At 41.0% G+C, this 14,187-nt stretch overlaps 1 protein-coding gene across 1 annotated transcript in view; it reads right to left on the bottom strand.

Moving 5' to 3' along the window:
• The window catches only part of LRRC75A (leucine rich repeat containing 75A), a 60,059-nt gene that overhangs the window by 35,083 nt on the left and 10,789 nt on the right, over window positions 1–14,187 (bottom strand). Inside the window, exon 2 of the mRNA XM_014064947.2 lies at window positions 184–312. Within this exon, the coding sequence (XP_013920422.2) occupies window positions 184–312 (129 nt within the window). The remainder of the gene's footprint in view (window positions 1–183; window positions 313–14,187) is intronic.

Genomic DNA, 14,187 nt, shown 5'->3' with positions numbered 1-14,187 from the left:
AACATTGCTATCATGTCTCCCCTAGTTTTTATTTTCATTAAACTAGACATTTTCCTCCCTTGTGCTAATGACTGGGGTTTTTTTTAGTTTTTTTTTTTTTACATCTTTTTTATCCATTTCCATCCAACAGACTTTCTATCACACACCCAAAAGTTTTGCCCCCAACTGCAAGCAAGCACTTACTGGTTTAGGGCAGTGGATGTATCTGGCAAGGCTGATGATCAGGTCATGGGTGATTGGATCAACAAGGTTTCTAAAGCTGGCATAGCGATATAAGACATCATCCAGCGAAGTCGATTCCATTCCCAAATCCTGCAGAGGAACAAGTAAATAAACATTTTGAAGACATCAATCCATACTTAGCTTCCTCGGAGACTGGATGTATTGATAGGTACAGTCCTACAAACAGGTAACAATCCCATCACAGTACCATTTCCATCATCTTTAGGGGTTGAAATTATCCAGAAATAAGAACTACACACACACACACACACACACACACACACACACACACACACACACAGATGGGGAAAGAGCCATACATTATTGCTTTGTTCAATCAACCCACCAAGGTGGGAGCTCTGGAGATGCCTTGCAGGTTGCCATTATGCTAGTTATTGAAGTAACACATATTCTGGTTACATGATACTAAACCATAAACTCATTACATTGGATTTTCACAACATACTAACCTACAGGAAAGGAACCAACACAATAAATTACCTAGTTTAGGTTTTTATATGAATGTAGCTTCAATGCAGCTGAATCAGAATTGTCTGGAACGAGGAATGTCTTGGCTTTTCCCTCCCTCACCATTCATACCCCTTAGCTTCACGGAGAAAAAAAACACATAACAACTGCACTTTTCTTTATGGGCTGCATTAATACCCAATCATCTGGCTTCCTCTCCGAGCAATTTGGCTGTTCCCCTTGCACGGAGTGCACGAACAGACACTGAAACAAGACAAGAACTCTGCACAGAACAACTGTTTTTCCTGTAATGGGGAACTTTTTCATGGCAGGATGACTCACACTCAACATGTGTCCAAGCCAGATATAAGAGAATTCATCTTCTCTTCACATTTGTGTAACCAAAGAATAAACTATAATTTAATTTATTTCATGCTTATATCAATCATTTTTAAGCTGAAGACCCTCCACATATAGTGCCATTCCTCAACATAGCCAAGTAAATCCCAACATACTTGGAAAATGCTGGTTGAGAAGGATGATTGGAATTAATATTTATCTGTCCCATCTCCTGGTTAAATCTCAAGTTTCAGAGGATTAGCTTGATTTTAACATTATGAAAGAGGGAGAAAAAACTCTCTCCAATTAGCTATGTATGTAATGTATGACTTTATACATCTCTATCATGTCTCCCTCCACACCTTCCTTTGTTGGAGATGAGATCCATCCCCATCCTCTTAGACTTCTGAAAAGGCCTTAAAGCTTGACTCTGCTGGTTGGCTTTGGGCTCCAATGAGATCCCCTATGTTGGTGGTAGTTGAGCGAGGTAAAAGAGAAGACTTCACTTCACTACTATTTGTCCTCTAAGTTATTAGTCTCTTTAATTCTTACTAATTTTAGTTATTTTTCTATTTATTTTTTTATCATTTGGTAAGCCACTCAGAATCACTTCAACAATCAGCTGAGCAGGATATAAATTTAGTAAATAAGTAAAATCAACAGTCTGTGTTAATTCATGGCAGGGATTGTGCTTGGAGAGTTTTTTCAGAACTATATAGCCCAGCATACTTTTGATAAGAAATTCAGTATTACTCAACCTTTTGAACTTTTGAGTCTGAAACTTCTATATTACTCGTACTATATCTAAAGATTTATCAATGAGAATGGCATGAATTCAAGGCTGGAAATAGCTGTGCATCCATCAAGCAATGAGATCCTTTCCACTTTCATCCTTACCCATTCTGGCAATTTTTTAGCCTGGAGCAAAATACAAAGCAAATCAGACCCGAATGGGACAATTTGTCTTTCAGAGTGAATGCATAAGCCATCATTACTGGCCAGACTCCCCTGTTGCGCTGCATGACTATTTAGCACATTTAAAAATGAAATGCGTATAAGGACAAGAATCAAAAAGCAACTTCTTTTATGCCTATACAAACTGACAGATACAATCGTTTTATGGAAGTCTTCAGCAACATTATAGTTATTGATGCTGGCCCTCGAAGCCCACTGTTTTTCTTTTTTTGTTTAGGCAAAGCAATTTTGCTTAAAGTCAATTTTATTTACAAAAACTCTCAGAAATCGAGATTATTCAACAGGAACAACAACGTACAACCCAAAATCTTGCTTCTTCCCATAATGTACTAGAAAAAAGCAACCAGGAGGCTGTCTTTTTACAAAATATCTTGTGTTTAACTGTCTCATCAGGTTACCATTCTGTAAAGCAGAAGAGAATGATGATAGCTGTCAGGGTTCCAAATAGCATCCAAAAGTAAATCAGAGTCCAAGGCAAGGTATTGCTCAAAGTTCCAATTTATTAAGAGAGCCATGTTGGCACATCTGAGAAAACCTGAATCTGAAGGCTTCCCGGTTTTCCCCACCCAGTTGAAAGTTCATGATCTTGCCCCCACACCCACAAGTCCATCACACGGTCCAATCTTCCACTGACATGCTGGCAGCTTCTACCCATCCAGTTCTGGTCAGGTGCAGAGGTGCAAAGTCAAAGGATGACCTTGGTTTTCTAGAAATAATTTTGTTATGGCTACATATCATCTAACTCCGTACAATCTCTCCTCCCATTTTCCCACAATAGAAAATGCATAGTAGAATAATAGAAAGTGTGGCAGGCCTAAGATCCACAAGAAAAGATGGCTGCAGGCCTGACAGCCACTTACTTAGTGAAGTCCTACAAGATGCTTTTTTGAACATAGGCAGTGTGCTGTTGGATCAGACCCCTGGCTGGCCCATCTAATCCAGCAGACTGTTCTTACGATGGCCAACTAACTGCGAAGGAAGCCAGTCTGTACTTCCCCCAAATATTTTCTATGTTTCATAAGTTTATTAGTAACAGATGGCAATTCCAAATACAATATTAGGTAAGATAGCAGTTTTAAACCGTTTTTAACCATGTGGTTATCCTTAGAAAGTATATGCGGAAATCTGCTGAGGTAAATTTCACTTGAAAATTAGCTTGATTTCATTGAGAGCACTTTCAATTCAAATTTTTCCAACAACCTTCAGCATTACAGGTAGTCGACTTAAAACTGGTTGTTTAAGAACTGTTGGAAGTTATGATGGCCCATAAAGCAGTTTTGACCATCAGTCACATTATCATGGTTTGGATGCCTGGCAACTTATTTGCTCTTACAGCTGGTTGCCAAGTGCCCTACCACCAGGTGATGGCTATTTGCAGTCTTCTCTGTCAGTTTCCCCAGAAAATCAGTGGGGAAGCCAGCATGGAAGGTCGCAAGCTGCTGCCACCAGCTGAGAGGACTTCCTCTCATCTCTTGGGGCTGGCTGAAAAGAGCTGCCTGCCAAGGGGAGCTGAACTCCCTCCGGGGGTTGAGAAACAGAGCTCAGATCTTGATGATTTGAACTCTGTTTCTGCACTCTTTGGAAGGAGTTCTCTTCTGCATGTTCCTTTGGCGGGGTGGAGAAATGGATCATGAAGATCTAAGCCACATTTCTGCACCCCATCAAAGGCATTCCCATGCACAGAGGGGAGCTGATAACCTTCGTTAGGCAGCTCTTTCAGCGAGCCTCTAGTGAAGAGAGAGAGAGCTGAAATCCAAGCTAAGAGTGGAGTGCAGTAAGATAAGGAGTGTGAGGTCCCTCAGGTGGGTAGAGAAGGCTTTGGGAAGCTTGGGGGAAGGCTACATGTGTGTCTTCCTTCGTTCAGTGGCTCAAAATCCTGCATTTTGGCAAGTGGAAACTTGCAGGGTCTCCACCTCCCCGCCCCCAAGTACTCCTTGCTCCTTTCCTGGGACTCTGTCCATTTAATAACCCACACAATCGTTTAACAACCACAACGTCAGGATTGCACACATTAAGCCAAGCAGTCACATTGGCAGTCACATAATACCTCACTTAAGGACTGTTTCACTTAAGATCCACACAGGCTCTATAGTGGATGTAATCCAAGGACTACCTGTAGCAGTATGGTATGCAGATACAATGTTGAAAGTGAAGAGTCATCTGACCATTAACATGGAAGGAGGAGAAAGCTTCTGCAGTCAGGTGGGAGAAGACTGGGGAGAAGTCAGCCCACCTCACTTGACCTAGGGGTTGTCTCAAGGACTGGTTCTCTCTCCTCTGCTTTTAAGGTTTATATGAAGCCACTGAGAGTGATCATTCGACAGTTTGAGATCTGGCAACATCAGTGTGCTGATTTCATCCAACCCTATATTGCTACCAGGCCATGAAAGACACTGTCCAAGTTCTTTTCTGATATTTAGAAACTGTCAGAGTCTGGAAGGGAGAGAACAGGATGAAACTAATCTGTGATAAATTGCTAATTTTACACTGAGATTCTTAGATGCCGCCACAGTTGTTCCTAGATTGACAACCTTTACCCTTGAAGAAGTAGGTTCACAAACCGAGGTTTCTTCTGGACTCACGGCTCCCACTGGACCAGCAAGGTGAAGTGATAGCCAGAAGGGCCTGTGTCCAGTTTTGCTGAAGTACCAGTTGTGACAGTACTGGGCAGGAGGACCTGACTACAGTGATTCAGGTGTGGGAGATGACCAGGCTGAGGTCAAGGGATGGATCAAGCAAGTTATCTATTTGGAGTCTTTTCGTGCCCACAAAAAAGAGTCTAGTCATCCTTGAATTCCGTTTACTGCCAATTTGCCTTGAACATTGGTAGTTCAGATTCTTGTTTAGAGGATGCATGAAACAAACGTGTACTCGTTTTAGATCTAACCCTCACTCCCAATTTCTTATGCCTGACCTCATGCCCTCATTACCCATCCATCCCAGCTAGACTACTACAATGTACAGGTAATCCTCGACTTTTCAACTCAAAATTTCTGTTGTTAAGTGAGTTTTGCCCCTTTTTACGGCCTTTCTTGCCAAAGTTGTTAAGTGAATTCCTGCAGCTGATAAATTAATAACCCAGTTGTTAAGTGAATCTGGCTTCCCCGTTGATTTTACTTGCCAGTAGGTCACAAAGGTGATGACATGACCTTGGGACACAGCAAGAGTCATAAAAATGAACCCATTGCCAAGCATCTGAATTTTGATCACATGTTCATGGGATCCTGCAAAGGTCATAACTGTGAAAAAAAGCCAATTTTTTCAGTGCTGTTGTAACTTTGAGCAGTTATTAAATGAGCTGTTGTAAGGTGAGGACTATCTGTACTCCGAGCTGTCCTTAAAAACCACTTGATAATTGCAATTGATCCGACATTGAATGGATCATATACTTTCTGGTTCCTGGCACTGGGGACACATAATTCCAGTTTTGCAAATCTTGCATTGATTGCCAATTGGTTTTTGTTAAAATATTCATGATTGGGAGAGACATGGTAACAAGGTCAGCCAATGAATAGGCATAGCAACTACGTTGCTATGGGAGGTTAAACAGATCTGAGTCTGTGCAGAGAATTGAAACTAAAACTTAGCAGTCTGTCTGGGCTTGTTTGCTGATATGAAACTAACTGCTTGTGTTTGCCTGTAAATCTTGCCTTGTGTTTACTTGGAAGAGCCACCTGTTGTTATTGTACATTTATTCATCTATTAATGAATCCTGCTGCATCAGTTATTTGTGTGTGCTTCTGGATTTGAATTTATGCAACAAACTCTGATAGTTTTCAGCTACAATTTTTGACCTATGAAACTCCTTATGGTACCTTGGTACCTAAATAGCCACAAGACCACCTACAACGATCAGTACCAGCCCAACTGATCAGATTAAACATGAGAAGCTGGTACAAATCTCGTATTTTTCAGAGGAGCTGAAGTGAGAAGGTGCTGTTTTTCTTTTGCAGCACTGATGCTGTGGAACATCCTCTTGGTGGAGATTAGACCAGCCCACTCTTTGTTAATGGTTCAAAAACTATTGCAGAGGGAATTGTTTCGGTGTCTTCCCTTCATTTTATGATGCCATGTTTAACTTTCACTTGTATTGTCTTCACTGTTGCTTTTGTTTTCGGACTGCTTTTTATTGCTGTTATTTATGAAGTTTCAGTGTAGTAATGTTACTGCATATGTATGTTTTAAATTGTCTTTTTATATTCTATGCAACTCACCGAGGGTCTTTTTTAATGCAGCAGGATAGAAATGTATTTAATTAATTAATAATAATAAAGTAAAAAAGATCAGAGGATCACAAATAACACAAACAGTAACAACTTTATAATTCGGCAAGCTGCAACAATAAAGGTAAAGGTTCCTCTCACACATAAGTGCTAGTCGTTCCCGACTCTAGGGGACGGTGCTCATCTCCGTTTCAAAGCCGAAGAGCCAGTGCTGTCTGAAGATGTCTCCGTGGTCATATGGCCGACATGACTAAACACCAAAGGCGTACGAAATGCTGTTACCTTCCCACCAAAGATGGTCCCTATTTTTCTACTTGCACTTTTACATGCTTTCAAATTGCTAGGTTGGTAGAGGCTGAGACAAGTAACAGGAGCTCACTCCGTTACGTGGTGCTAGGGATTCGAACTGCTGACCTTTCTGATCGACACGCTCAGCGTCTTAGCCTCTGAGCCACCGCATCCCTTGCTGCAACAGTACATCTGTCTATTATCAGGAAGAAAACTTTTTTAAAAATTGAAATCTCGGAGGACCTCAGCTTAGATAGAAAAATCTATTCTGAGAAGGCAAATATTATTGTTCACCGCATATCCAGGCTTATAATTAGAAGATCTTATAAGGATTGTGTGGTACTGAGCACGAACTGAATGCTGAAAGAAAACAAAGTTATAGATAATGTTTCCTAAACTGTCTCTTTCATTAATTCCTTCTGAGTTGTTTCAAAGCTTTCAAAACAATTACATGACAACAGAGAGTCACATTTTCATCCCACAAGTTTTTCAATGCTCGAGCAGACACATAACTTAGGCATATAATTAAATTAAAACGGCATTTAGGAAACAAAAATCATAGATGGGAGGGCACTTTAACAGGAAACGTTGAAGCTGGGCTGCTGTGAAGGACACTAAAGACACTTTAAAACATGCCTTTAATTAAATTCCAAGGGAGTCGAGCTTAATTGCACCCTGTCTTTCTGCATACAGAAGCAGTGACTTTCCTCACAAATTTGGGATAGCTAAATTGCCACCAGGAACAACATCAATCAGAAACATAAAACACAAGTTCCATAAAGGACACCAATTGCACCAAGCTTTCCAATGTTCACCATCTGCTCAGTATTATGGTAGACGTATGATGGTTACTTCCATAATAGTAATCATACTTTGGCAAGCATTCATACTGAATGCTTACCAGAGCAGAAAGGCGATGTATAAATCAGATATACAGTAAATAAACAACTTTGTGTTCATCGTTTCAATCCAGTAGATGCTCCTAAGATGAATACTATACAACAGTTACACATGGAAAAATAGTGATGGAGAAGGGTGGAAGCGACACCAAGAGAAATGGCCAAAGCTATGAAAAGGGCAGCAACTGTAATACGAAGCAGTGGCCTGCCATCTAAGAGTGAAACTGTAATAAACAATTGCAACCAGCCTGCCTTCCATTGAGGACCTGTATACTGACAAACCAGAAAGAGGGTTGAGAAAATATCTACAGACGCCTCACATCGTGGACATAAATTATGTCCCTCAACACTACAGGGCAGTGATGGCGAACCTTTTTCTTACAACATGTCAAAATTGCGCTCGCATGCTATTGTGCTCACATGCCCATTCAATCTCCTTCCCGCTGTGCATGTGCGCACAACTGCCCCCCAGGCTCCCGATGCTTTCCTGAAGCCCGGGAGGGCGAAAACAGCCTCTCCCAGGCCCCCCAGAGGTCCTCTGGAAGCCGGAAATGGATTGTTCCCAAATTCCAGTTGGGCCATTGGGGCTCTTTTTCGCCCTCCCCAGCCTCCAGAAGCTTTCCTGAAGCCTGGGGAGGGCAAAAACGGCCTCCTCTGGTCCTCCGGAAGGGCAAGAAATCAGCTGGCCGGTGTGTGCATGCATGCCGAGGTGGCGCAGTGGTTAAATGCAGCACTGCAGGCTACTGCTAGATCAGCAGTTCAGCGGTTCAAATCTCACCGGCTCAGGGTTGACTCAGCCTTCCATCCTTCCGAGGTGGGTAAAATGATGACCCGGATTGTTGGGGGCAATATGCTGACTCTCTGTAAACCGCTTAGAGAGGGCTGAAAGCCCTATGAAGCGGTATATAAGTCTACTGCTATTGCTATTATGCCAGAGCTGACAGCTGGCCTGCCACCAAATATGTCTCCATGTGCCACAGGTTCTCCATCATGACTATTGGGCATTGCATACCAAAACAACTAGACACAAGAACAGTTTTCCCCCCATGCCATCACTCCGCTAAACAACTAATTCCCAGAACACTGTCTTATGCTCTAGGATGTCAAACCACGTAGTAGAGCTATATTATTATTACCCTTCTCATCTTTCCTATTACCTATCCCTTTAGCATGTTATGACTATAAGTTTGTTGTTTGTATCTTATGATTTATGTTGATTGCTTTATTTACTATCCTACGACTATCACTGAGTCTTGTATCTTATGATTTAGGATTGTATTTTATGATTGTGAACATGATTTATCAGGTTGCTTGCATGTACACCGAGAGCTTATGCACTGCAGACAAATTCCTTGTGTGTCCAATCACACTTGACCAATAAAGAATTCTGTTCTGTTCCATTAAATTAATTATCTCTGATGCAATAGACTGTTGAAGGCTTTCGTTTTTCTTCTCACGCAAGTCAACAACCAAATGCTCTAAACTCTGGGAAAAGACGTAAGAACAAATTCATAAAACCACTTCAGTCATCATGACCTTTAACTGCTTCTTAAGCTCCAGGAAGTGAACTGATTCTTAGGCTGCTAGATTGGGATAAAGCAGGATAAAGCAGGATTCATATGACAAATTGTATAACAAAGATGAAGAAGTTGTATCCTTCCGTGACCACTACTGGTGAATATTGGTGTCACAAGTTCTCATCATTTTAAATCTAGAAGTACATAAATCTCTAATGAAAAAGATGTATTAGGTACATCATAATCTTTAAAAACAAACAAACCCCAAAGGAACATCCCCACTCCCATCACCACACAATTTACATAATTGGGTTCCTAATAAATATTAAGACACACCCCCAGCTGGCAAAACATTACCCAGTCAGAGATTGGACTGTGGGACTGGTTTAAATCTACCTTCCCCCATGAAAACTAACTGGGTGACTGAGCCCATCGTTCTTTCTCAACCAGCCTGTCTGACAAGGTCACTTTTATGGCAATGAAGTAAAATAAAATGAAGGAATGTCTCCATATAAACTGCTTTCACTCTTGGAGGAAAAGTGGAATATAAAATTGGCAAATAAACATAAATAAAATTACATGGCTTTGGTTAAAACAAGTGGGGGGGGAGCTTTTCAGTAGTTCTCTTGACTTTTTTTTTTTAAACTACATTGTCTAATAGATAAGAGTAGGCACCGCGTATGTATTAGCAACAGCTCGCTTCAGGATTAAAGTGAAACATCTCTTTCATATCAGATTAGGAGGCCCATCTTGTTTCATTATTACACATTACATTGAAAACCCAAGTTTGTTCTGGAAGAATGATGTCTTATGAAAAAGGACGTAAAATTGGAGACCATAAAACTAGCAAATGTACTTTTCTGGAATATGTCTTAAAACCAGCTTGTTGAGTTGATATCAGACAGCCATCTTTTAGCCAAGTTTACATGCCATAATGGCTTCTTAACAATAATTAACACTACTGGGGGATAACGCAGGCTTTCTCAGCCTGAGCACCTACCATATACATGGGTTTCATACTCCCAACATACTTAGCAATCAGAGGTGGTATTCTACCAATTCGGACCGGCTCACCTGAACCGGTAGCGGAAATTGCAGATGGCTCCGCGCCCAGCTCTATGGCATCCCATTCAGGCCATTCTTTTTGCCAAAAGTGCATCTGCGGAAGGATCTGCCATGTGCGGAGGTGGCGCGCGCTCACATTTGCGAACCGGTAGGGAAGGTAAGTGTATACCACCCCTGTCAGCAATGACTGTGTTGAGAGGGAATTCTGGGATTTGAAAACCACACATTTGGAGAGTATTGCAGGCTGAGAATGTTCACAATAGATGAGTCATGCCACGCCACATCACACCAGGATCTGCATAATCACACCAAGAGTATACACGATTAGAGTGTAATATGAATTAGGCCTCTGAATATATCAGTGAATGCAAATGAAGTGGCTGAGTGAACTATTAGAAATTCTATTTTGAAAATTTAACTGGTCCTATGGATGACTTTTTCAGTAGCAGATTTGATAGCCCGTTTACTATATTCAGGTTTAATATGAATTAACCCAGAGTATTTTCAATTGCCAAAAAATTCGCTCAGCAACATTTCAGGACTTCCACTAATATGTGGAGCGGAAGAGGGGATGCAAGAAAACAAAGAATCTCAAAGTTATGTGTGCATTTATTTGCTAGAGGGAATTACATCTGGAACCTGATTCACTGACTTTCTCATAAGAACATCTTAAATTTTAAAACATATGATTAACTTCCAAGAGATCACAACATGGATATAACAGAAAATCTCATCCTGGTACTTTTTTTTATTAGATGTTTAGAGGCAGAGCAGAGCATAAAGGATAGGAAGAGAATAGTAACCAAGATGGATAGATATGTTTGTGGTGGGTACATTTGGGTGACACAACAAGCCAGGCTTGTTATGGCTTAGCCTGGAATGTGCCAAGTTATACCCTCTGATTCTCCTGTGCCCAGTTCAGAGTTTTTGTCAAATTATAACTCATTCTGCAAGATAGTTTTTTAATGCACACCACTGTTGTTGTGCTAGTTTCTGTGTATGCACCACACATTCCTTTACTGTATGTCTGTGTGGGGGAGTGGGTGTGTATGTGTGTGCATATGCACAGAAATGCAAACACTCAAATACATCCTTTACTGGATGTTTGCATTTTCCCCTCTTAAAGTTTGCTTTTCTTTTTGTTCTTCCATTTGAAAGACTTTCATTTTGGGTCACTTATTTGATCTAGTGCCTGGGGCGGAAAGGCACATTGGCCTTATCTCTGAAATAACTCTGAACAAAGACATAATTGTTAGTTATACAAACTCTTCAGGATAATTGAGCCAAAGAAGCCAGAAACCATGCCTCTCCCTACCCTTGTGGTTTCTTCCAACAGCCTCAACAACTCTTTATGAAGTCATATAGGACAAAGTGGAAGATAGATGAGGGCAAACAGAACTTTCCCACCAGTACTTAAAAGCCTCAGATTTGTTTTTATAGGAGGCATAGATGTAATATAGATAACATCACAGATATAATGCACAGCAAGGATATCAGAGAATTCATGTTAACAAGCCACGTCAGGGAAGAATGCATTTTGGACACACACAGCAAATTCATAAGTTGCCAGGTGTACTAATTACTATCAAACTTAAAGTATTGACTACAATGTAAATACAATGGTGATATGAACAATTAATATTATTACAAATGTTAGTATTACTGTTATTACATTATTAGAGTAATTAAAATCGATAGGAAGACAATGGAGAACTACAAAGGCTAAACATGAATGCCAATACAGAAGGCTGTATAACTACCGTACTTTATATTGCTATGTATGTCTTGTTTTTTCTATTGTTGTTGCTGTTGTGTTTTTCTTTCTGTTTTTAAAGGTAAAACTGTTTAATAAAAACTATTTAAAAAAAAGAAGTTGCCAGGTGGCAGATGGTGTTGCTACCCTAGCACAAACCAACAGAAAGCAGGAAGTGCAAATGAAGATGTCTCAAGTACTCTTGAAACTTCTCAAAGGAAACCTTCCAACCAATTGTATCATAAGAGGAACATTTACTTAATTTCTAATTTCCTGAAAAGGGTTAGCTCCTACTCTTCCCCAAGTTTCCTATGTTTCACACTAGTCATATTGAGTGCCCAAAGGCCAATTAGAGAAACAAAGTCCTCCAGTTTTCCTTGTAGTTTTTGGAACATGCTTGGAGTACCCCAAAACGCTTTAAAAAACTGATGCGATGAAGGTTATGACCATCACGTCGATTCTACAATAGCTGGACATAACAATGACTGTATTCATACCACCCACTCAATTACATTACTGAAATAGGTTCCTAAACAATAACTTCACAAAGTGAACATCTGAGCCAGCAGTCATCAACTAGTGGTCTGCTTCAGCCTCCTGGTGCGGGGCTTTAGGCAAAGGCTGGAGGGAAGCGCTGATGGTGGCGAAGAGCTGGAGGGTCTTGTTCCAGTGGGCCTGGAACTGGCTGACCATCTCAGCCCGCTGAGCCTCCAGGCACTGGTACCTGGCCTTGTCTTGCACTCCTGCAGGTCTTCCCTCTGCTTGGAAAGCCTATGTTCATAATCCTCAGTGAGGTGCTTCTGCTGAGCCTCTTTCTCAGTCAGATCCAATTTGAACTGAGCCAGTTGTTTTGCCAACTCTTTCTCGTGGTGGCTGCTTAGCTCCAACAACTGCTTCCTGTTGGGGCCCTAAGGAGCTCGGATGAGGAGTGTCTGGAAGGGGAGGGGCGAATAGAGGCCAGTGAGGCGCCCCTTGATGTGAGTGACATCAAGTTGGCCAGGCCCACCCAGTCACATGTTCACCTAGCCACGCCTACTCAGCCGGTCAGTAGGAAAATCGTATTAGTCGTCCATGGGATTTCAAATTATGAATTTAGTGGTCCCTGAGGTCCAAAAGGTTGGGGACCCCTGACCCCATTACATTAAGCCACAAACATAACAATAATCAAGAAGAACTGCACAAACCAACAGGAAGCAAGAAGTGCAAATGAAGGTGGCTCAAATACTCTTGAAAGTTCTCAAAGGAATTCTCCCAACCAATTGTATCATAAGAGGAACATTTACTTAATCTCCAATTTCCTGAAAAAGTTTGGCTCCTACTCTTCCCCAAGTTTCCTATGTTTCCCACTAGTCATATTGAGCGCCCAAAGGCCAATTAGAGAACCAAAGTCCTTCAGTTTTCCTTGTAGTTTTTGGAACATGCTTGGAGCCCCCCAAAACGCTTTTAAAAACTGATGTGATGAAGGTTATGACCATCACGTCAATTCTACAAACATAACAATAACCAAGAATAACGTTAGTCATGTTTAAAATGTTGTATGAAAACTTCTAGGCTTTGCCTGACCCAATTAAGCATGTTGTACAGCCTAACTGTACCTTCTGCTATTTACTAGCTTGTCTCTTCTTTTATTTAAGCCTAATAAGGGGATCTCCCACCTAAGGGTGGATATTGTATCATATTTCATTACAAACCCAAATCATTTTTCCAGCAAGGACTTCTTTAGTAAGAGCTGCAGCTTATAGCTGAATATGGCATGGAAGGCAAAGAGCAATATATGGTCTCCATCCAAATTCACAATGACTCCCCATTCCCTGCCACAAGCTTTGCCCTACATTTTAGGAAAATCTCTCTGAAAAGTTCCAGGCAAGATAAGGTGTTCCCACAAATTCATTTCCCGCCCCAGGCAGAGCTTAGCAGAATGTTTATCAAAGCAGATTTAGAGCTGACGTAGAAAAAAGACATATGGTCCACTCCGTTCTGAGATTATATCATTTTCCGATCCAAGCAGATAGCTCAAAAATATAAATTCTTCCCTGCACAGATTCTTTCTGGCCTGCCAAAAACTAATGTGTCTAGATAAAGTTTTTTTTAAAAAAACAAACAGGAATTCTTCAAAATCTAAGGTGATCCTTACTGAGGTTCCGGGTCTCACACTACCAGCTCAAACACATTCACTCCGGCAACTGAAGATATTTTATCACTGTCGATTCCTTCCTCAGGCACTGAGAACAAAGGAATGGGCATAAATGAGTAACAGGCAAAATCTCATTCATGCAACTTCACTCACTGATCTGATAAGAGTGTAGTGCGATCCCTAAAAGCTTGCACGAAAATATTTATTTGCTAAGATGCTCCAAGACTTTGGGTTTGTGGGGAGACGCAGAGACTGCAGCAACGAACAAATACAGCTACCTGTTTAGAAACACCAAGGAAAGTTG

Source organism: Thamnophis sirtalis, unplaced genomic scaffold (assembly GCF_051295495.1).
Source record: "Thamnophis sirtalis isolate CommonGarterSnake01/CBP01778 unplaced genomic scaffold, rThaSir2_p1.2 scaffold_6, whole genome shotgun sequence".
Classification (NCBI taxonomy): Eukaryota; Metazoa; Chordata; class Lepidosauria; order Squamata; family Natricidae; genus Thamnophis; species Thamnophis sirtalis.
The sequence above is the reverse complement of the archived record's forward strand: the minus strand, read 5'-3'. Positions and strand labels throughout refer to the sequence as shown.